The sequence below is a fragment of the Watersipora subatra genome, chromosome 9 (genome assembly GCF_963576615.1).
Source record: "Watersipora subatra chromosome 9, tzWatSuba1.1, whole genome shotgun sequence".
NCBI classification, from domain to species: Eukaryota; Metazoa; Bryozoa; class Gymnolaemata; order Cheilostomatida; family Watersiporidae; genus Watersipora; species Watersipora subatra.
The window spans coordinates 32,955,704-32,979,876 of record NC_088716.1 but is presented as its reverse complement, the minus strand read 5'-3'; the positions used below and the strand labels follow the sequence as shown (position 1 = coordinate 32,979,876).

Sequence of the window (24,173 nt, the reverse complement as noted above, 5' to 3'; positions counted from 1 at the left end):
AGCCAACAACATGAGAATGGAAGTTGAGGTAGATGGTTATTGGACAGATGACTGTTTTGAGCAATTTCTCCATGAAACGTTTATTATTTAACATTCATATGGCTCAGTAATCGTGCAAATCACACGCAACTGTAGACTGCTACCATTACTGTGAAATTCATAAGGTTTGCATTCATAAAATTAACCTTTGTCTATTTATGTTGTTATTGCAGTATTTCTGAAGCCATTAGACTTCTGTAGGCCATATTTTCATTTCTTTAATTAGACCATAATAATTTATAAACCAAACATGTAGTTTCCAGTTTTAGCTAATGTATGAAATATGAAAAAGCCAAGTTTTTCAAACCTGTTCTGTATGTTCCTACATAAACTAGTGCATAAGCAGCCATAAAAATGTCTAGTCAGCAATGTTTGTATGTACCATTTTGTAAAATAATTCCGATTTTAATTTTGTCGTAAACCCAATATTGAAAAAGAAGTTACTTCTTACTTTGTCTCATAACCTTCTGCGACCAAATCCTGTGTATATTACATCATTATCATCATTTTAGAAAGCTTATGCGTGATAAGAAGAAACTGAAGGAATTTATGGCACCTAAAAAGAATATATCTATTGTAATGCACTTTGATGTATTTTCTACTTACGTTCTCAAACAATTATATTGAGAATATTTTTCTTCATGTACTCTTTCTGATTGTGATAGTGATTGTGATAGTCTGCCATAATAAGTGATTCCAAATCTATTTATATACTTGATTTTGTCATTTTTACTTTGCATCTCATATTATATCACTACAGTTCAGCTCAGATTTGACTGCGATATCTCTAATCAACTTGCTCTTAAAACAAAAACATCCTCTATTCTTTTTGCTAGTTTTTTTTCTTTTCCTGCATGTTAAATATATTTTACTTGGTTTAGTTATTGTTCTCTTATGGCGTTCTTATAGACCTCTCAGTGTAGGTAGTCATAATCACTTAGACAAGCTTTGTCTGGTCATGCATGTCGATGAGGCTTGAAAGTTTCTAAGGTGTATTCAGTTTTGCACTACTAGATCATATTCAGGAAAATATACAAAAGCGGGCATAACAGCTCAACTGAGAAAAGCTTCTCATAAGAATTGCTATAATTATACTGTTTTTTTGCGTTGATAATTTTAGTTCACAAATATATATTTAGCAAGATACCAAATTGCATGGCTGTGAAGGGTTTCCTCAAACCTTTGTCCAACACTGCACTAACTTCCATCCAACAAACAGCATATCTTTCTCAATGTATCATGCATGATACTTTGAGATTTTAATAGACATGAATTGTAGTGTTTCTAAAGATGTTAATAATTGACAATAAATAAACAAGTCACTACACTGCAGCAGACGACTTTATCACAGAGCTGCAACCATACAGCAATTTCACATGGCCATAACCTATAAAGCCTCCATCTTTATCAACAGTCCATAAATTTCAACACTACCACGCTCCTTTGTAGCCCACTCAATCTCATTAATGTCTAGTTTAGGGTCCTGAGGCTCGGTAACGTCTAGCGTTTGTGGACCAACATTGAAAGAACCAGGTTTCAAACAAGCCTCAAACGCCAGCCTGACTTGATAAAGTTTATCAGTTTTCCGATCCCTGTACCTGTGGAAAAAACCATTTACAGTCAAGCCTCTACTTCTGATTGCCTTTATGATAATTTTTCCAACATACACCGTAAGGTTTGTGCAAAAATTTGACTACATTCAAAGTAATTTTCAACACGCGACACTTCATGCTTCAGTTTACTAAGCGTAGATTAAGAGGTTGAAGATAAACAATAACAGAAAATGACAAGCAATACATAATAATAGCAGAAATAAGCTAAGGTAGTTTAAATTTGACCTTGTCCAAGTTTGAATAATCTATGTGCCAAGCCTACACTTTCATTCACCTACTTCTGAGGTACAACAACAATAAGAACCTCTTTTTTATTGATTTATCTTTTGACACATTTTAATAATGTATTAGTGTTATGTCTATATGTAATTATCTACAACACTTATTAAGGAATTATCTACAGCAATTGTCATAGATTTCGGGTTGTTGGAACGAAGTAAATTATTGCGATGTATTACTAATATAATAGGAATACTGTCGACAACCTGAGACTAACATCCACAGCGGGTCCTGAGTTGACGTAAATTCAAATGATAAGGTTTGACTATATTACAATAAATATGAATATATGGGGCACAATAATTCAATCAGACCACCTTGCCTATCATCTTTATATTAAATTTTGTAAAAACTGCCCAGTGTGGTAATGCCTATCGCTTCTATACCGTGTTAAATAAGTACATGTAAACTATAAAACAGACAGCTTTAAATTTATGTGTCTGACACTGTATACGTAGACACTAGCATTTCAAAACTCAGGTTATATGTCTAACCCAGTATATTTCAGTACAAGCATCTTTATGATATATATTGTAAGTTAGCTGTGAGCTCAACAAAGGCCTCGCGAGAATGAACAGATACAACACTTTTACCTAAGCAATCCGGCTCAGACCAGTTCACTGAACAAAGATAATTACTGGTAAAAATGTTTCTTTGATGGCACTGACTAGATAATCTTTGGAACAAGCAAAAACCTCCATGTAAAACAACGAAAATTATACAAAAGTACTTCAATTTTCTTATAAGCACAATTTTATACAGCGACAGTTGCCGATAGACTTTGCCATTGATAATATGCCGTTAATTATTTGCGTATTTTAGACCAGCCAATATTGGTAACCAATGTCATACAAAAACCAAGACCTTGAGAAAACCTGAGTTTCGGCTTTTATGAATGACTATTGTTACTATAACGGAAAGGTTTCAATAGACGACATGTTAGAGCAGCCAACATCAAGCTAGGGTACACTGACGCTGTGCCATATAACTTCATCTATTGAAATCGCTTGGGCTTGGCAGTTGACTCAGTTATTGTCCACTGGAAATGACCCCAGCTTACATTCAAAGATAACAACACCTGAATAGCCATTATGTTAAGCCGCATTCAAATACTGTCTAAACACATGATAGGTATCTGATAAGTAAGTGCCCTACATTCTGACACCATTGTACTGGAGCTAGTTTACTATCCATTCTCAAGTGTATACATATGTTTGCATTGGTTGAGTGAATTGATGGATTGTACTGTTGCCATGACATTATATTGAACAGAGTGGTGAACTCTAGAATGGTGAACTCTAGAATGGTGCTAGACATGTCTTTTAAATGCTGTCGTGCAAGTTACTTGATAGCATGGCCCCTTTATACACCATTGACGAAGCTACATAAGATAAAAATGGCTAGCTATCTAGAATACATACAATACTAGATTATTCGTTGTTAGTTGCAGTTACAGAATTTACAATCTAAAACCATTTAGGATAGTTGTTATCGATTGAATTTTGATGATAATATATACATGTACATATCTATATACTCATATATGCATATCTGTATTTATAAATAGTGAGTTATCCTACGATCATGTTTAAAAGTAATTCTACGACTAAACATAAATAAGATGAAGTAAAATTCAAAGCTACAAAATGACTCTACACTAATAGTAATAACTAGTAATAGTAATAACTGGAGTAACTGGTTAGACTAAAACTTATCTATTTTACTAATTTATATTTAATACCTGGACCACTGTGTCAGGTCTAGAGTTGCCACTGTGTCAGGTCTAGAGTTGCCACTGTGTCAGGTCTAGAGTTGCCACTGTGTCAGGTCTAGAGTTGCCACTGTGTCAGGTCTAGAGTTGCCACTGTGTCAGGTCTAGAGTTGCCACTGTGTCAGGTCTAGAGTTGCCACTGTGTCAGGTCTAGAGTTGCCACTGTGTCAGGTCTAGAGTTGCCACTGTGCCAGGTCTAGAGTTGCCACTGTGCCAGGTCTAGAGTTGCCACTGTGTCAGGTCTAGAGTTGCCACTGTGCCAGGTCTAGAGTTGCCACTGTGTCAGGTCTAGAGTTGCCACTGTGTCAGGTCTAGAGTTGCCACTGTGTCAGGTCTAGAGTTGCCACTGTGTCAGGTCTAGAGTTGCCACTGTGCCAGGTCTAGAGTTGCCACTGTACCAGGTCTAGAGTTGCCACTGCGCCAGGTCTAGGGTTGCCACTGCGCCAGGTCTAGAGTTGCCACTGCGCCAGGTCTAGAGTTGCCACTGCGCCAGATCTAGAGTTGCCACTGTGCCAGGTCTAGAGTTGCCACTGTGCCAGGTCTAGAGTTGCCACTGGGCCAGATCTAGAGTTGCCACTGTGCCATGTCTAGAGTTGCCACTGTGCCAGGTCTAGAGTTGCCACTGTGCCAGGTCTAGAGTTGCCACTATGCCAGGTCCAGAGTTGCCACTGTGCCAGGTCTAGAGTTGCCACTGTGCCAGGTCTAGAGTTGCCACTGTGCCAGGTCTAGAGTTGCCACTGTGCCAGGTCTAGAGTTGCCACTGTGCCAGGTCTAGAGTTGCCAATGTGTCAGGTCTAGAGTGACGCCAGAAAGTCTACCTTTTTATTAGCTTCGATGCTGTAATTCGTTTTAGCGAAGATTTTACAGATGTTCTTTTTGATCAGCTTTATTCTTCTGGGTGTTTCATTGAAGATAGCTAAACCATCATTTGGCTATCTTTATTTCATGCATGCTTGCATTTTAGCCTTTTCATGCCCCTCAGTGGTTAGCCGGATTTACTTTATTGAAGAAGTTGCCTATGTGTTTATATACATGTATATATAGAGCACCCTCGAGATACGATGTTAATCCATTCCAAGGCTGGCATCGTATAGCGAAAAAATCGTATGTCGGGGTATAGAAACTATTGTAATTATACTAAAAATTCCACTGTCATACAGCCCACGACCAAAGTGATATTGGGAAAAAGAAAGGTTACTGATGGTTGAGAAATTCAATATTAGCAGTCAAATAGGATAACTGCAATGGTAGCTGTAATGTACTGGGTGTGGGTGTTATTATATACAACAAATAGCAATAATGAAAGGAAAATATTATATGTTTATATCTCTCCTCCTGCAAAAAGAGAAATGCAATATTGGCCAATATTAGAAGCAAAATGCACTGATATTATTAGAATAACCAATATTATTAATATAGTAATAATAGCAAACCAATGCGCAATTTTGTTTACATTTCAAAACGTCATAGCTAACAATATCACGAAGTTGTGATATTTATATAGATTTTTAGAAAAGCTGTACTACGTAGTTATTGTTCTGTAGTCATCCAAACTTATAATTAATTATTGTAATAATCTCATTAGAACCATTAGAAAAAATATCATCGAATATCCCTTTACTTACACTGCGTTAGATTTTTAGAAAATCTGTACTACGTAGTCATTGTTCTGTAGTCATCCAAACTTATAATTAATTATTGTAATAATCTCATAAAAACCGTTAAAAAATATCATCGTCATTTCCTTTACTTATACTGCATTGGACATCAGTTAGAATACGAAAGTACTCAAATGTGTCGGCAAATGAAATTGAAAATGAAAAAATTGAAATCGGCAAAAATGAAACGATTTCTGTACTCCTATGTTAATTGCCGAAACCTTCGGCAATTCGACAATGCTATAGACTGGTGAAAAGTGCACATTTTTTTTTCGTGAAATGCGCAAGACTTTATCGTTCTATTCTCTGTCGCTCGGCGTTTCAATTTCCGGTCTTAACTTTTATTAAACCTAGCTTTTCAAGCGTTTTGTGGCGATTTTCGTCCAAATTAATCTGTATATTTGTGTATAATCCGATCAGATAGGTTAGTTTTAGGAATTTGCGGTAACCTTTCAAAGGCTTGGTAACATATTTAAATAGGTTTATATGCGTTTTGTATCATTATTATACTTAAATGACTTTACTGAAAAATATTAAATTTGTTGATAGGATTTTGTTGCAAGGGTTTGGTGACAGCCGTTAAAGGATAATTTTTCGGGAGTTGTGTGCACATGTGCATTTATCATAAATCTCCCAATCAATCGCTTCACTCTTGTTTGGTCGTGGGACAATGAAAAAAAGAAGGTAAAAATCGTCTAAAATTTTATAAAAATGCTGTACATATTGAAAATTAGTTACAAAATAGTATGTTAACTTTAGTAACTATAGTTACCTACAGTAGCTGCATTGTATTAAGTGCACCTAGTGATTATAATCTGCAATACTGTAAAATTGTAATCTGTGTACCAAATGCAGATTGTACGGTAACAAGTTCTTACCTTCATAAGGTATGCATAACATAAATGTAGAATTCACTTCAAATAAGTTTAGCTTGCCAAACTCACCCTTAAAACCAAGTTTTAGTATGTATTTTGAACTATCTTAATGAATCTCAACTGTTATCGCGAAATTTTATCCTTCATAAGTTTCTGTGTTCACTTTCATTATAAAATTTAGCGAGTCTGGTTGAAACCTTTTTCAACCAGAATTCAATAAGGCCGAGCGATGCAGTTATCGAAAGCGGCCTCTCACACACCTGACCATTTAATGGCTACCGAAAAGAAAAATGAAATTTTATTTGCTATACAGGACCACAGGTGTCCTTTAGCGGGATATTGCCGAAGCCAAGGCTGGGCCGTAGTCTACACACACAAAAAACAACAAAGGTCCATGTAGTTATGAGCAAAAACAAAAGCATCCACCCAAATATTTCACCAATCCAATGAGCAGCACACACAAAAACTAAACCAATCGACAGAGCCACCGATCATGTCAAAATATTCCAAGTTTCAAGTCGTGTCTTGCACAACTCACCTTATGGTTTATCAAAACTTGTCCCAAATTCCCTATTAATTTGAGACTGTCCAATTACTGTTTTAGAAATAGTCGCCGCTGGCCTAACCTAACGTCCTAATTTAACATCTCAGTAACTATCGGGGCATTGCTGATTGCTCCCGAACTTTTTGATTCCCTCTTCTAGCAATGCCCCGATAGTCGAGTGAGATGTTGAATCATGACGTTAGGTTAGGCTAGCGGCGACCATTTCTAAACAGCAATTGGACAGTCTCAAATTATTAGGGACTTTGGGACAAGTTTTGATAAACCATAAGGTGAGTTGTGCAAGACACAACTTGAAACTTGGAATATTTTGACATGATCGGTGGCTCTGTCGATTGGTTTAGTTTTTGTGTGTGCTGCTCAATAGATTGGTGAGATATTTGGGTGGATACTTTTGTTTGTGCTCATAACTACGTGGACCTTTGTTGTTTTTTTGTGTGTGTAGACTACGGCCCGGCCTCGGCAATATCCTGCTAAAGAACACCTGTGATACAGGACGTACATACCTTTGGAGTAACGTGACTTTAGCTGGTATATTGTAGCGAATAAAGCAGAGAAAAGGCAAAAACGTATCGATGCTAATTATGTTGCTGTACACTTGAAGATTAATTTAATACGTAATAAAATGGAATTTTTAGCAGGCTAAAGAAGGTTGTTTAGTCCTGTCCAATTTTTCTTCTGGTTTAAAAGCAAAAAATGCTGGTGCAATGCAGAAAACTGCTAGCTAGCTAAAGCTTATAGAAGGATCCAAAAAAGGTGCTACAGTAGTTTTTCTTGTATGAAATGTGCACAAGAATCAATGTAACCATACGTACAAAGTTGGTACGTATTTATACACTAGAGGACAAGGCTTTAACAAGTTTCAGAAAGTAATGTGAATGCATCAACTATCTTGAGTAGCTAGTTATATGAGTTACATACATATGATGAATTGTATTCACGTAGGGGATAACAAGCCCACCTGCAAAGACATGGTTAAACAAAAAAATAAAACATAAAATCAAAAAGAAACAAATAAAATGAATAAAATATGAAAAACATGCCCCACAAGAGATGAATAATATATATTATACATGCATTGTTTTAATGTACCAGTCCACATCAGCAAATTAAACGCTTGAAATATTTCTGCCAATGTGGGGTTTTCTGTATCTTCTATTTCCTCGCCTTTACTAAATGGTTGCTCCTTTTGAATGCTGATCGCGTGCATGACCTAGCTCCTTCAAATCTTTAATCAGAAGCTCTTTCTTGTGCTTGCTTTAATGGAGTTCTTGTTTTAACAATAATTACAAATGCTGCTTGGTTGCGATCATATTCCTTGACAATGTTAATAATGCGGGTGCCTTCTTATTTACGACATCCAACTTTGTTGACAGAAATCATTTTTCCTTCGTTTTGTAACGTTTGTATCGGTCTCAGATTCCATAGCTAACGAATTAAATGTATATACTTGTAGTTATATACGTATGCTGACTTAAAAATTTACAGTAAAATATATAATAACGCTACAAATGAATATTTGCTCTCGCTTGTGTATTTTACAAGAAATTTTACATGCGGAATGCTGACATGAGAGAATTCGATCATCGTGTCTCTTCTAAACGTTCTGAAAATGTTTTCGGCAAACTATATTTCGGTGTCTTTTTTATTTTGACGTGCGTTATGACCACACCGACCGCCAAATTTTAACTCGGGCGAAACTTTTCTCAAAATCGTATGGTGAAATAAAATTCATATAGCGAGGTGAAGATATCACAGTGTTTCACTTCGTAGGGTGAAAAAATCGTATATCAGGGTAATCGTATCTCGAGGGTGCACTGTATACTAGTTGAATGCCCGGCGTTGCGTGGGTAGTAAAAGTCTCTGCACAGAAAATTTGTTTTTATTTAACGTATAACAACAATTACTGTTCTAACTTTCAAACTTCATATCATGAGAAAAGTGTTTTGTGTAATTGAAATAAATTAGGAGAGAAAATAAAAACAACTGTAAAGGTTTTCAAATTTTGCCAAACAATTGTAACCTTTAAACTTCCTATCATGAGGAAAATGTTTCATGCAGGTCAAATAAATTAAAATAATCAAAATTGATAATGAGTTTTTAATAGTAAAGCAGTTTTGTAATAACTGACTTACTGCAAAATTGATCTTGGTTAAAACGCTCAGTAGAAAAATACGTATGTATTTTTTCTGAGCGTTTTAACCGCGATCAAGTTTTGCCAATTTTAATCTGAGAACGTCCTGGCACTCACATCACCTAAAACAACAAACAAATCTCAAGTGATAGAAAAATATCTATACTTTCTGATTAAAAATATTTAAAACTTCACATGAAAGACCCTTTAACTTGCAACAAGCAATCTATGCTTTTGATTGATGTATAGTTTGTATATCTACATGTATCTACTGATAAATACGTGCATTTATGACTGTCCTGATAACTTGAACGCTCTAATAACTCGAACACTTTTGCTTGGTCCCTTGAAGTTTGAGTTATCCGAGTTTCACTGTATATAGATTTATATATACATGCTACAGACAGTACTGTTTCGGCTGTTGAAGCCTCATCAGTGCAGCTCAGAGCTTAGGCAAGAGACACAAGTCCCATTACCAATGAGAGTTGACTTCCTGCCATGAAACACTACTAGGTTGCCTCACAGACTTTAAGAAAGTCAATGTGCTGGCACCAGAGTGCTCAAATCACAAAAGTGATGAGCTTTGCACAAAGGCTAAGATATATAAAATAATAGATTTATATATACTAGAAATTCCACTGTCATACAGCCCACGACCAAAGTGAGATTGGAAAAAAGAAAGGGTACTGATGGTTGAGAAATGCAATATTAGCAGTCAAATGGTACTGCAGTGCAATAGGATAACTGCAATGGTAGCTGTAATGTACTGGGTGTGGGTGTTATTATATACAACAAACAGCAATAATGAAAGGAAAAGATTATATGTTTATATCTCTCCCCTGCAATAGGAGAAATGCAATATTGGCCAATATTAGAAGTAAAATGCACTGATATTATTAGAATAACCAATATTATTAATATAGTAATAGTATAAAACCAATGCACAATTTTGTTTACATTTCAAAATGTCATAGCTAACAATATCAAGAAGTGATATTTATATAAATTTTTAGAAAATCTATTTAAAAAAGTGTTTGATCATGACAAACAGCAATAATGAAAGGAAAAGATTATATGTTTATATCTCTCCCGCTGCAATAGGAGAAATGCAATATTAGAAGTAAAATGCACTGATATTATTAGAATAACCAATATTATTAATATAGTAATACAGTAATAATAGAAAACCAATGAACAATTTTGTTTACATTTAAAAACGTCATAGCTAACAATATCAAGAAGTATCAAAAAGAATATCCAAACTTAGTAATAGTAATACAGTAATAATAGAAAACCAATGCGCAACTTTGTTTACATTTCAAAATGTCATAGCTAATAATATCAAGAAGTATCAAGAATAATGTCCAAACTTATAATTAAATATCGTAATCTCATAAGAATCGTTAGAAAAAAGTATCGTCATTTCCTATACTTACACTGCGTTGGACATCGGACATCAGTTAGAATACCAAAGTACTCGAATGTTTCTAAAAATTCAGATACTTCGAAATCGGCAAAGATGAAACGATTTAAGTACTCCTACGTTAGTGACAGAAACCGTCGACAATGCCATAGACTGGTGAAATGTGCACGTTATTTTTTCGCGAAATGCGCACGATTTAATCGTTCTAATATCTGTCGACCGGCGTTTCAATTTCCGGTCTTAACTTTTATTAAACCAAGCTTTTCAAGCGTTTGTGACAATTTTCGTCCAAATAAATCTGTCTATTTGTGTATAATCCGATCAGATGGGTAAGTTTTTAGAGGATTTCGACAATTTACAAAGACTTGGTAACATATTTAAATAGGTTTGTATGTGTTTTGTATCGTTATTATACTTTAACGACTCTACAAAACGATGGTTAAATTTGTTGATGAAATTTTAATACAAGGGTTCGTCTCATTGTTGATGAATAATTTTCGTAAGTTGTGTGCACATGCATTTATCATAAAAACTCCCAAACCTCGCATCCGCTCGTTTGGTCGTGGGATAAATATATATATAAATCTAATATGTATATTATATATATATAAATATATATATTTATATATATAGATTTATATATAAATAAATATATATAAATATATATGTTCAGAATTTTTAATTTGTTTTCTCAGTTCGTATTAATTGTATCATTACAGAATCATCTTCTATTGTAATCGTAGCAAAACTGAATTAATTTAGCTATTACTTGCTAATAATTTCACATTTATATCTGAACCCTTTTATAGTCGTTTTATTTTTTAAATTTATTTGACCTGCATGAAACATTTTCCTCATGATATGAAGTTTAAAAGTTGTTTGACAAAGTTTGAAAACCTTTTTGGTTGTGTTTATTTTCTCTCTTAATATTTCAACTACACTTCTCTCATGATATGTAGTTTGAAAGTTACAATGGCAAATGTTGTTGTATGTTAAATACAAATCAAATTTTGTCCAAAAACTTTTTATTACACCGGCAACGCCGGGTAGCACAGCTAGTCTAGTATATAAGATATACAATCTATATATTTCTAAGGAGGTGGTGTGTAGGTGCATACAAAAAAAGATGAAGAAGCATCATGTTGCATATAATTAGGTCGCAAAATACTCCTTAACTAGGGCATCATAATGTGTGGGCGCAAAGCTAAAATAATTAGCGTGTTATAGCGTACGTTATAGTGTGTATGAAAACATCACCAAGCATGACGGCTGGTATGGCTCAGTGGTAGAGCGCATATATTTTAAACTTGAGGTCGCTATCTCATTCAAGTCCTTGAGATTGCAGAATTTTAGTTCCAAGAATTGAATAGCTATAATGGACGCACCTACACACCACCTCCTAGAAATATATAGATTGTATATCTTATATATTAGACTACCTGCATATTTTATATGAAATAATCCGATAACTATGGCGTTCTAGCTCAGTGGTAGAGCATCAGTAGTTCTAGCTCAGTGGTAGAGCATCAGTAGTTCTAGCTCAGTGGTAGAGCATCCGAATAAAACACTCGTTGATGCGAAAATCGACGTGAGTTCAAATCCATCAGAATGGGGAATATCAAGATTTTATGATCTATAGCCGGAAAACTGACAGACGACATACTTTGAAAAATATGTATATATATATAGATTGTATATATATATAGTATATACACACCAACACCTAGAAATATCTAGATTGTGTATCTTGTATACTAGACTATATGTATATATTATATATATACATATACAGTCAAACATGGATAACTCGCTCTCGGATAACTCGAACGGTTTTGTTTGGTCCGTTCCCACGCAATGATAAATTACTTCAGATAACTCGACCTCAACTTCGCCAACTCGAACAGTTTTTTGCCCAACGGCTACCGAGACTGTTGTTATCACTTTAGAATATCACTTTATTCCAAGCCATAGAGATAAACCTCAACTTTTAGTAGTTCATAGGCGCCGTTATTACCATCATTGGCAAAATATTTTTGTCAACGACTTTTCTAAAGGTTTGGTAAAATTTGATTTTTACCAAACATCTGCTTAGCGATGGTCTTTCGAAGGCAAGAAAAAGCGAGGTAACCTTCGCATAAACTTCAAGAAAAATCGGCACAATTGATCTTGGTTAAAACGCTAAAAAAAAAGTCTTTTCTTCTGAGCATTTCAACAGCGATCAAGTTTTGCCAATTTTAATCTGAAAACGTCCTGGCAGTAGCAACACATGAAACAACAAACAAATCTCAAGTGTTAGAAAAATCTACTTTCTGATAAATTTTTTTAAAACTTCACATTAGAAACATTTAATTTGAAACAAGCCATTTATGCATTTGATTTATATTATAGTTTCTATATGTACATGTATCTAGTCTACTAATAAATACATGGACTTGTGACAGTGCTCTGATAACTTGAACGCTCTGATAACTCGAACACTTTCACTCGGCCCCGTGAAGTTTGAGTTATCCATGTTTGACTGTATATACACTATATATATACATATATATATATATATATATATATATATATATATATATATATATATATATATATATATATATACATGAGTGTTATATGTATGTATCTACATGTGGTTATATATATCTCCCACTCGGAGAGTAGATTGAAATGTGTTTGCATATAAGAGCAGCTGTAATTCTGGTAGTAATGGAGCAATGGGTGCAATAACACCTGCATATCAAATGTGGCTTGCATAAATACTGGCAACAATATATACCTTGTGAGTTGCATAAAAGTGTGTAATTGGGAACATGTAAGACCTTAAGGTGAGTGCTCAAACTCTCAGGTTTCTGGTAAGCGACCTGAGCTGGGGTAGATTTACTGTGATATGTTGATATATACTCATGAAAGTACTCTTAATCAAGGCCGAACTCGTCTAAGTATAGACTGTTGACACTACAAGTATAACTCACTCAATTGGCTGGGTGAAATGTTGGCTGCCGGCATAAGACATGCTTGGAGAAAGTATAACAGGCACGGACTCGAATGTATCCGGTTTCTTCTCCCCGTCCCCAGCGCACACTGACCTGTGCATGTGTCGCATCGAATTTTCAGCTAAAATGAACAATCGATAAGCCAGTAATTAATAAGCTATATTAATATTGCATATAAATGTAAGGGCATTACAATTGTTCAGCATGATTGTTCAGTACGATTGTTCAGTACGTTTGTTCAGTACGATTGTTCAGTACGATTGTTCAGTACGATTGTTCAGTACGATTGGTCAGTACGATTGTTCAGTACGATTGTTCAGTACGATTGTTCAGTACGATTGTTCAGTACGATTGTTCAGTACGATTGTTCAGTACGATTGTTCAGTACGATTGTTCAGTACCACTGTTCAGTATGGTTGTTCAGTACAATTGTTCAGTACGATTGTTCAGTACGATTGTTCAATACGATTGTTCGGTACGATTGTTCAGTTCTTCAACCAAGTAATGATAAAGACATGGCACTAAATTTGGCGACAGCCAAATTTAGTGCCATGTCTTTATCATTACTTGGTTTTGAGGATGAAACTGCTTTTATTCTGTGTACTCACACATATATGCACAATCATATGTACAATCATATGCATAATCATACCTACATGTAGCTAGACCTACCTAACTACACATATTGAGAGAATGTAGCTAGGTACATTCCCTAACTAGGGAATGTACCCTAATTACAGGGAATTTCCCCTAATTGTTATGACTATTTTTTGTGCATTGTTTGGTCGCTATGAAAACTGCTGTCATATAGGTACGTTTGTGTATGCTTGTATACAGTGCAGTGTAAGTAATTCGGCCACTCTTAAGACTAGAGGTCTTAGCGTCAATAAAACAGAATGGTCGATAAGGGATCTTCCATACGGGTAAGATTTTTCATCATGAGAATCATCAGATTTTGGAACCGCCTATTAAAATTTGACTGAAAATATACTTTAACATGTAATTTCACAAAAAGTTCCCTGTTTTCATAATCTCCGCATTTTATTCTATCACATAATGTAGAATTGAATAAATCTATAAATATAACTCTCAGTGTTCGTCTATCATATAATGTAGAATATAATAAATCTATACATATAACTCTCAGTGTTCGTCTATCACATAATGTAGAATATAATAAATCTATATATATAACTTTCAGTGTTCGTCTATCACATAATGTAGAATATAATAAATCTATACATATAACTCTCAGTGTTCGTCTATCATATAATGTAGAATATAATAAATCTATACATATAACTTTCAGTGTTCGTCTATCACATAATGTAAAATATAATAAATCTATATATATAACTTTCAGTGTTCGTCTATCACATAATGTAGAATATAATAAATCTATACATATAACTTTCAGTGTTCGTCTATCACATAATGTAAAATATAATAAATCTATATATATAACTCTCAGTGTTCGTCTATCACATAATGTAGAATATAATAAATCTATACATATAACTCTCAGTGTTCGTCTATCATATAATGTAGAATATAATAAATCTATACATATAACTCTCAGTGTTCGTCTATCACATAATGTAAAATATAATAAATCTATACATATAACTTTCAGTGTTCGTCTATCACATAATGTAGAATATAATAAATCTATATATATAACTCTCAGTGTTCGTCTATCACATAATGTAGAATATAATAAATCTATATATATAACTCTCAGTGTTCGTCTATCATATAATGTAGAATATAATAAATCTATATATATAACTTTCAGTGTTCGTCTATCACATAATGTAGAATATAATAAATCTATACATATAACTCTCAGTGTTCGTCTATCACATAATGTAGAATATAATAAATCTATATATATAACTCTCAGTGTTCGTCTATCATATAATGTAGAATATAATAAATCTATACATATAACTTTCAGTGTTCGTCTATCACATAATGTAGAATATAATAAATCTATATATATAACTCTCAGTGTTCGTCTATCACATAATGTAGAATATAATAAATCTATACATATAACTCTCAGTGTTCGTCTATTATATAATGTAGAATATAATAAATCTATATATATAACTTTCAGTGTTCGTCTATCACATAATGTAGAATATAATAAATCTATACATATAACTCTCAGTGTTCGTCTATCACATAATGTAGAATATAATAAATCTATACATATAACTTTCAGTGTTCGTCTATCATATAATGTAGAATATAATAAATCTATACATATAACTTTCAGTGTTCGTCTATCACATAATGTAGAATATAATAAATCTATACATATAACTTTCAGTGTTCGTCTATCATATAATGTAGAATATAATAAATCTATACATATAACTCTCAGTGTTCGTCTATCACATAATGTAGAATATAATAAATCTATATATATAACTCTCAGTGTTCGTCTATCACATAATGTAGAATATAATAAATCTATACATATAACTTTCAGTGTTCGTCTATCACATAATGTAGAATATAATAAATCTATACATATAACTCTCAGTGTTCGTCTATCACATAATGTAGAATATAATAAATCTATATATATAACTTTCAGTGTTCGTCTACCATATAATGTAGAATATAATAAATCTATACATATAACTCTCAGTGTTCGTCTATCATATAATGTAAAGTATAATAAATCTATACATATAACTTTCAGTGTTCGTCTATCATATAATGTAGAATATAATAAATCTATACATATAACTTTCAGTGTTCGTCTATCACATAATGTAGAATATAATAAATCTATATATATAACTCTCAGTGTTCGTCTATCATATAATGTAGAATATAATAAATCTATACATATAACTCTCAGTGTTCGTCTATCACATAATGTAGAATATAATAAATCTATACATATAACTTTCAGTGTTCGTCTATCACATAATGTAGAATATAATAAATCTATATATATAACTTTCAGTGTTCGTCTACCATATAATGTAGAATATAATAAATCTATACATATAACTCTCAGTGTTCGTCTATCACATAATGTAGAATATAATAAATCTATATATATAACTTTCAGTGTTCGTCTACCATATAATGTAGAATATAATAAATCTATACATATAACTCTCAGTGTTCGTCTATCACATAATGTAGAATATAATAAATCTATATATATAACTTTCAGTGTTCGTCTATCACATAATGTAGAATATAAAAAATCTATACATATAACTCTCAGTGTTCGTCTATCATATAATGTAAAATATAATAAATCTATAAATATAACTTTCAGTGTTCGTCTATCACATAATGTAGAATATAATAAATCTATACATATAACTTTCAGTGTTCGTCTATCACATAATGTAGAATATAAAAAATCGATACATATAACTTTCAGTGTTCGTCTATCACATAATGTAGAATATAAAAAATCTATACATATAACTCTCAGTGTTCGTCTATCACATAATGTAGAATATAATAAATCGATACATATAACTTTCAGTGTTCGTCTATCACATAATGTAGAATATAAAAAATCTATACATATAACTCTCAGTGTTCGTCTATCATATAATGTAAAATATAATAAATCTATAAATATAACTTTCAGTGTTCGTCTATCACATAATGTAGAATATAATAAATCTATACATATAACTTTCAGTGTTCGTCTATCACATAATGTAGAATATAATAAATCTATACATATAACTTTCAGTGTTCGTCTATCACATAACGTAGAATATAAAAAATCTATACATATAACTCTCAGTGTTCGTCTATCATATAATGTAAAATATAATAAATCTATAAATATAACTTTCAGTGTTCGTCTATCACATAATGTAGAATATAATAAATCTATACATATAACTTTCAGTGTTCGTCTATCACATAATGTAGAATATAATAAATCTATACATATAACTCTCAGTGTTCGTCTATCATATAATGTAGAATATAATAAATCTATACATATAACTTTCAGTGTTCGTCTATCATATAATGTAGAATATAATAAATCTATACATATAACTTTCAGGGTTCGTCTATCACATAATGTAGAATATAATAAATCTATACATATAACTTTCAGTGTTCGTCTATCACATAATGTAGAATATAATAAATCTATATATATAACTCTCAGTGTTCGTCTATCATATAATGTAGAATATAATAAATCTATACATATAACTCTCAGTGTTCGTCTATCACATAATGTAGAATATAATAAATCTATACATATAACTTTCAGTGTTCGTCTATCACATAATGTAGAATATAATAAATCTATACATATAACTCTCAGTGTTCGTCTATCACATAATGTAGAATATAATAAATCTATACATATAACTCTCAGTGTTCGTCTATCACATAATGTAGAATATAATAAATCTATATATATAACTTTCAGTGTTCGTCTACCATATAATGTAGAATATAATAAATCTATACATATAACTCTCAGTGTTCGTCTATCACATAATGTAGAATATAATAAATCTATATATATAACTCTCAGTGTTCGTCTATCACATAATGTAGAATATAATAAATCTATACATATAACTTTCAGTGTTCGTCTATCACATAATGTAGAATATAAAAAATCTATACATATAACTCTCAGTGTTCGTCTATCATATAATGTAAAATATAATAAATCTATAAATATAACTTTCAGTGTTCGTCTATCACATAATGTAGAATATAATAAATCTATACATATAACTTTCAGTGTTCGTCTATCACATAATGTAGAATATAATAAATCTATACATATAACTTTCAGTGTTCGTCTATCACATAACGTAGAATATAAAAAATCTATACATATAACTCTCAGTGTTCGTCTATCATATAATGTAAAATATAATAAATCTATAAATATAACTTTCAGTGTTCGTCTATCACATAATGTAGAATATAATAAATCTATACATATAACTTTCAGTGTTCGTCTATCACATAATGTAGAATATAATAAATCTATACATATAACTTTCAGTGTTCGTCTATCACATAATGTAGAATATAATAAATCTATACATATAACTTTCAGTGTTCGTCTATCACATAACGTAGAATATAAAAAATCTATACATATAACTCTCAGTGTTCGTCTATCATATAATGTAAAATATAATAAATCTATAAATATAACTTTCAGTGTTCGTCTATCACATAATGTAGAATATAATAAATCTATACATATAACTTTCAGTGTTCGTCTATCACATAATGTAGAATATAATAAATCTATACATATAACTTTCAGTGTTCGTCTATCACATAATGTAGAATATAATAAATCTATACATATAACTTTCAGTGTTCGTCTATCATATAATGTAGAATATAATAAATCTATATATATAACTCTCAGTGTTCGTCTATCACATAATGTAGAATATAATAAATCTATACATATAACTTTCAGTGTTCGTCTATCACATAACGTAGAATATAAAAAATCTATACATATAACTCTCAGTGTTCGTCTATCACATAATGTAGAATATAATAAATCTATACATATAACTTTCAGTGTTCGTCTATCACATAATGTAGAATATAATAAATCTATACATATAACTTTCAGTGTTCGTCTATCATATAATGTAGAATATAATAAATCTATATATATAACTCTCAGTGTTCGTCTATCACATAATGTAGAATATAATAAATCTATACATATAACTCTCAGTGTTCGTCTATCACATAATGTAGAATATAATAAATCTATACATATAACTTTCAGTGTTCGTCTATCACATAATGTAGAATATAATAAATCTATACATATAACTTTCAGTGTTCGTCTATCATATAATGTAGAATATAATAAATCTATATATATAACTCTCAGTGTTCGTCTATCACATAATGTAGAATATAATAAATCTATACATATAACTTTCAGTGTTCGTCTATCATATAATGTAGAATATAATAAATCTATACATATAACTTTCAGTGTTCGTCTATCATATAATGTAGAATATAATAAATCTATATATATAACTCTCAGTGTTCGTCTATCATATAATGTAGAATATAATAAATCTATACATATAACTTTCAGTGTTCGTCTATCACATAATGTAGAATATAATAAATCTATATATATAACTCTCAGTGTTCGTCTATCACATAATGTAGAATATAATAAATCTATATATATAACTCTCAGTGTTCGTCTATCATATAATGTAGAATATAATAAATCTATACATATAACTCTCAGTGTTCGTCTATCACATAATGTAAAATATAATAAATCTATATATATAACTTTCAGTGTTCGTCTATCACATAATGTAGAATATAATAAATCTATACATATAACTCTCAGTGTTCGTCTATCATATAATGTAGAATATAATAAATCTATACATATAACTCTCAGTGTTCGTCTATCACATAATGTAAAATATAATAAATCTGTACATATAACTTTCAGTGTTCGTCTATCACATAATGTAGAATATAATAAATCTATATATATAACTCTCAGTGTTCGTCTATCACATAATGTAGAATATAATAAATCTATATATATAACTCTCAGTGTTCGTCTATCATATAATGTAGAATATAATAAATCTATATATATAACTTTCAGTGTTCGTCTATCACATAATGTAGAATATAATAAATCTATACATATAACTCTCAGTGTTCGTCTATCACATAATGTAGAATATAATAAATCTATATATATAACTCTCAGTGTTCGTCTATCATATAATGTAGAATATAATAAATCTATACATATAACTTTCAGTGTTCGTCTATCACATAATGTAGAATATAATAAATCTATATATATAACTCTCAGTGTTCGTCTATCACATAATGTAGAATATAATAAATCTATACATATAACTCTCAGTGTTCGTCTATTATATAATGTAGAATATAATAAATCTATATATATAACTTTCAGTGTTCGTCTATCACATAATGTAGAATATAATAAATCTATACATATAACTCTCAGTGTTCGTCTATCACATAATGTAGAATATAATAAATCTATACATATAACTTTCAGTGTTCGTCTATCATATAATGTAGAATATAATAAATCTATACATATAACTTTCAGTGTTCGTCTATCACATAATGTAGAATATAATAAATCTATACATATAACTTTCAGTGTTCGTCTATCATATAATGTAGAATATAATAAATCTATACATATAACTCTCAGTGTTCGTCTATCACATAATGTAGAATATAATAAATCTATATATATAACTCTCAGTGTTCGTCTATCACATAATGTAGAATATAATAAATCTATACATATAACTTTCAGTGTTCGTCTATCACATAATGTAGAATATAATAAATCTATACATATAACTCTCAGTGTTCGTCTATCACATAATGTAGAATATAATAAATCTATATATATAACTTTCAGTGTTCGTCTACCATATAATGTAGAATATAATAAATCTATACATATAACTCTCAGTGTTCGTCTATCATATAATGTAAAGTATAATAAATCTATACATATAACTTTCAGTGTTCGTCTATCATATAATGTAGAATATAATAAATCTATACATATAACTTTCAGTGTTCGTCTATCACATAATGTAGAATATAATAAATCTATATATATAACTCTCAGTGTTCGTCTATCATATAATGTAGAATATAATAAATCTATACATATAACTCTCAGTGTTCGTCTATCACATAATGTAGAATATAATAAATCTATACATATAACTTTCAGTGTTCGTCTATCACATAATGTAGAATATAATAAATCTATATATATAACTTTCAGTGTTCGTCTACCATATAATGTAGAATATAATAAATCTATACATATAACTCTCAGTGTTCGTCTATCACATAATGTAGAATATAATAAATCTATATATATAACTTTCAGTGTTCGTCTACCATATAATGTAGAATATAATAAATCTATACATATAACTCTCAGTGTTCGTCTATCACATAATGTAGAATATAATAAATCTATATATATAACTCTCAGTGTTCGTCTATCACATAATGTAGAATATAATAAATCTATACATATAACTTTCAGTGTTCGTCTATCACATAATGTAGAATATAAAAAATCTATACATATAACTCTCAGTGTTCGTCTATCATATAATGTAAAATATAATAAATCTATAAATATAACTTTCAGTGTTCGTCTATCACATAATGTAGAATATAATAAATCTATACATATAACTTTCAGTGTTCGTCTATCACATAATGTAGAATATAATAAATCTATACATATAACTTTCAGTGTTCGTCTATCACATAACGTAGAATATAAAAAATCTATACATATAACTCTCAGTGTTCGTCTATCATATAATGTAAAATATAATAAATCTATAAATATAACTTTCAGTGTTCGTCTATCACATAATGTAGAATATAATAAATCTATACATATAACTTTCAGTGTTCGTCTATCACACAATGTAGAATATAATAAATCTATACATATAACTCTCAGTGTTCGTCTATCACATAATGTAAAATATAATAAATCTATACATATAACTTTCAGTGTTCGTCTATCATATAATGTAGAATATAATAAATCTATACATATAACTCTCAGTGTTCGTCTATCACATAATGTAGAATATAATAAATCTATACATATAACTTTCAGTGTTCATCTATCATATAATGTAGAATATAATAAATCTATATATATAACTCTCAGTGTTCGTCTATCATATAATGTAGAATATAATAAATCTATACATATAACTCTCAGTGTTCGTCTATCATATAATGTAGAATATAATAAATCTATATATATAACTTTCAGTGTTCGTCTATCACACAATGTAGAATATAAAAAATCTATACATATAACTTTCAGTGTTCGTCTATCACATAATGTAGAATATAATAAATCTATACATATAACTTTCAGTGTTCGTCTATCACATAATGTAGAATATAATAAATCTATACATATAACTTTCAGTGTTCGTCTATCACACAATGTAGAATATAATAAATCTATACATATAACTTTCAGTGTTCGTCTATCATATAATGTAGAATATAATAAATCTATATATATAACTCTCAGTGTTCGTCTATCATATAATGTAGAATATAATAAATCTATATATATAACTCTCAGTGTTCGTCTATCATATAATGTAGAATATAATAAATCTATATATATAACTTTCAGTGTTCGTCTATCACACAATGTAGAATATAATAAATCTATACATATAACTTTCAGTGTTCGTCTATCATATAATGTAGAATATAATAAATCTATATATATAACTCTCAGTGTTCGTCTATCATATAATGTAGAATATAATAAATCTATATATATAACTTTCAGTGTTCGTCTATCACACAATGTAGAATATAATAAATCTATACATATAACTTTCAGTGTTCGTCTATCATATAATGTAGAATATAATAAATCTATATATATAACTTTCAGTGTTCGTCTATCACACAATGTAGAATATAATAAATCTATACATATAACTCTCAGTGTTCGTCTATCACATAATGTAAAATATAATAAATCTATACATATAACTTTCAGTGTTCGTCTATCATATAATGTAGAATATAATAAATCTATACATATAACTCTCAGTGTTCGTCTATCACATAATGTAGAATATAATAAATCTATACATATAACTTTCAGTGTTCATCTATCATATAATGTAGAATATAATAAATCTATATATATAACTCTCAGTGTTCGTCTATCATATAATGTAGAATATAATAAATCTATACATATAACTCTCAGTGTTCGTCTATCATATAATGTAGAATATAATAAATCTATATATATAACTTTCAGTGTTCGTCTATCACACAATGTAGAATATAAAAAATCTATACATATAACTTTCAGTGTTCGTCTATCACATAATGTAGAATATAATAAATCTATACATATAACTTTCAGTGTTCGTCTATCACATAATGTAGAATATAATAAATCTATACATATAACTTTCAGTGTTCGTCTATCACATAATGTAGAATATAATAAATCTATACATATAACTTTCAGTGTTCGTCTATCACATAACGTAGAATATAAAAAATCTATACATATAACTCTCAGTGTTCGTCTATCATATAATGTAAAATATAAAAAATCTATAAATATAACTTTCAGTGTTTGTCTATCACATAATGTAGAATATAATAAATCTATACATATAACTTTCAGTGTTCGTCTATCACATAATGTAGAATATAATAAATCTATACATATAACTTTCAGTGTTCGTCTATCACATAACGTAGAATATAAAAAATCTATACATATAACTCTCAGTGTTCGTCTATCACATAATGTAGAATATAATAAATCTATACATATAACTTTCAGTGTTCGTCTATCACATAATGTAGAATATAATAAATCTATATACATAACTTTCAGTGTTCGTCTATCATATAATGTAGAATATAATAAATCTATACATATAACTTTCAGTGTTCGTCTATCACATAATGTAGAATATAATAAATCTATATATATAACTTTCAGTGTTCGTCTATCACATAATGTAGAATATAATAAATCTATACATATAACTTTCAGTGTTCGTCTATCACATAACGTAGAATATAAAAAATCTATACATATAACTCTCAGTGTTCGTCTATCACATAATGTAGAATATAATAAATCTATACATATAACTTTCAGTGTTCGTCTATCACATAATGTAGAATATAATAAATCTATATACATAACTTTCAGTGTTCGTCTA

At 30.4% G+C, this 24,173-nt stretch overlaps 2 protein-coding genes across 2 annotated transcripts in view; one reads left to right on the top strand and one right to left on the bottom strand.

Annotated features, from left to right (window-relative positions):
- LOC137404606 (phospholipid scramblase 2-like) overlaps positions 1-919 on the top strand; it is a 36,769-nt gene extending 35,850 nt beyond the window's left edge. The window contains exon 9 of the mRNA XM_068090826.1: positions 552-919. The gene's annotated coding sequence lies outside the window, so the exon portion shown is untranslated. The remainder of the gene's footprint in view (positions 1-551) is intronic.
- A 157-nt stretch (positions 920-1,076) lies between these two features.
- LOC137404607 (neuralized-like protein 4) overlaps positions 1,077-24,173 on the bottom strand; it is a 129,947-nt gene continuing 106,850 nt past the window's right edge. Inside the window, exons 26-27 of the mRNA XM_068090827.1 lie at positions 13,330-13,471; positions 1,077-1,637 (exon numbers count right to left, since the gene is read on the bottom strand). Of these exons, the coding sequence (XP_067946928.1) occupies positions 1,427-1,637; positions 13,330-13,471 (353 nt within the window). The 3' untranslated portion in view covers positions 1,077-1,426. The remainder of the gene's footprint in view (positions 1,638-13,329; positions 13,472-24,173) is intronic.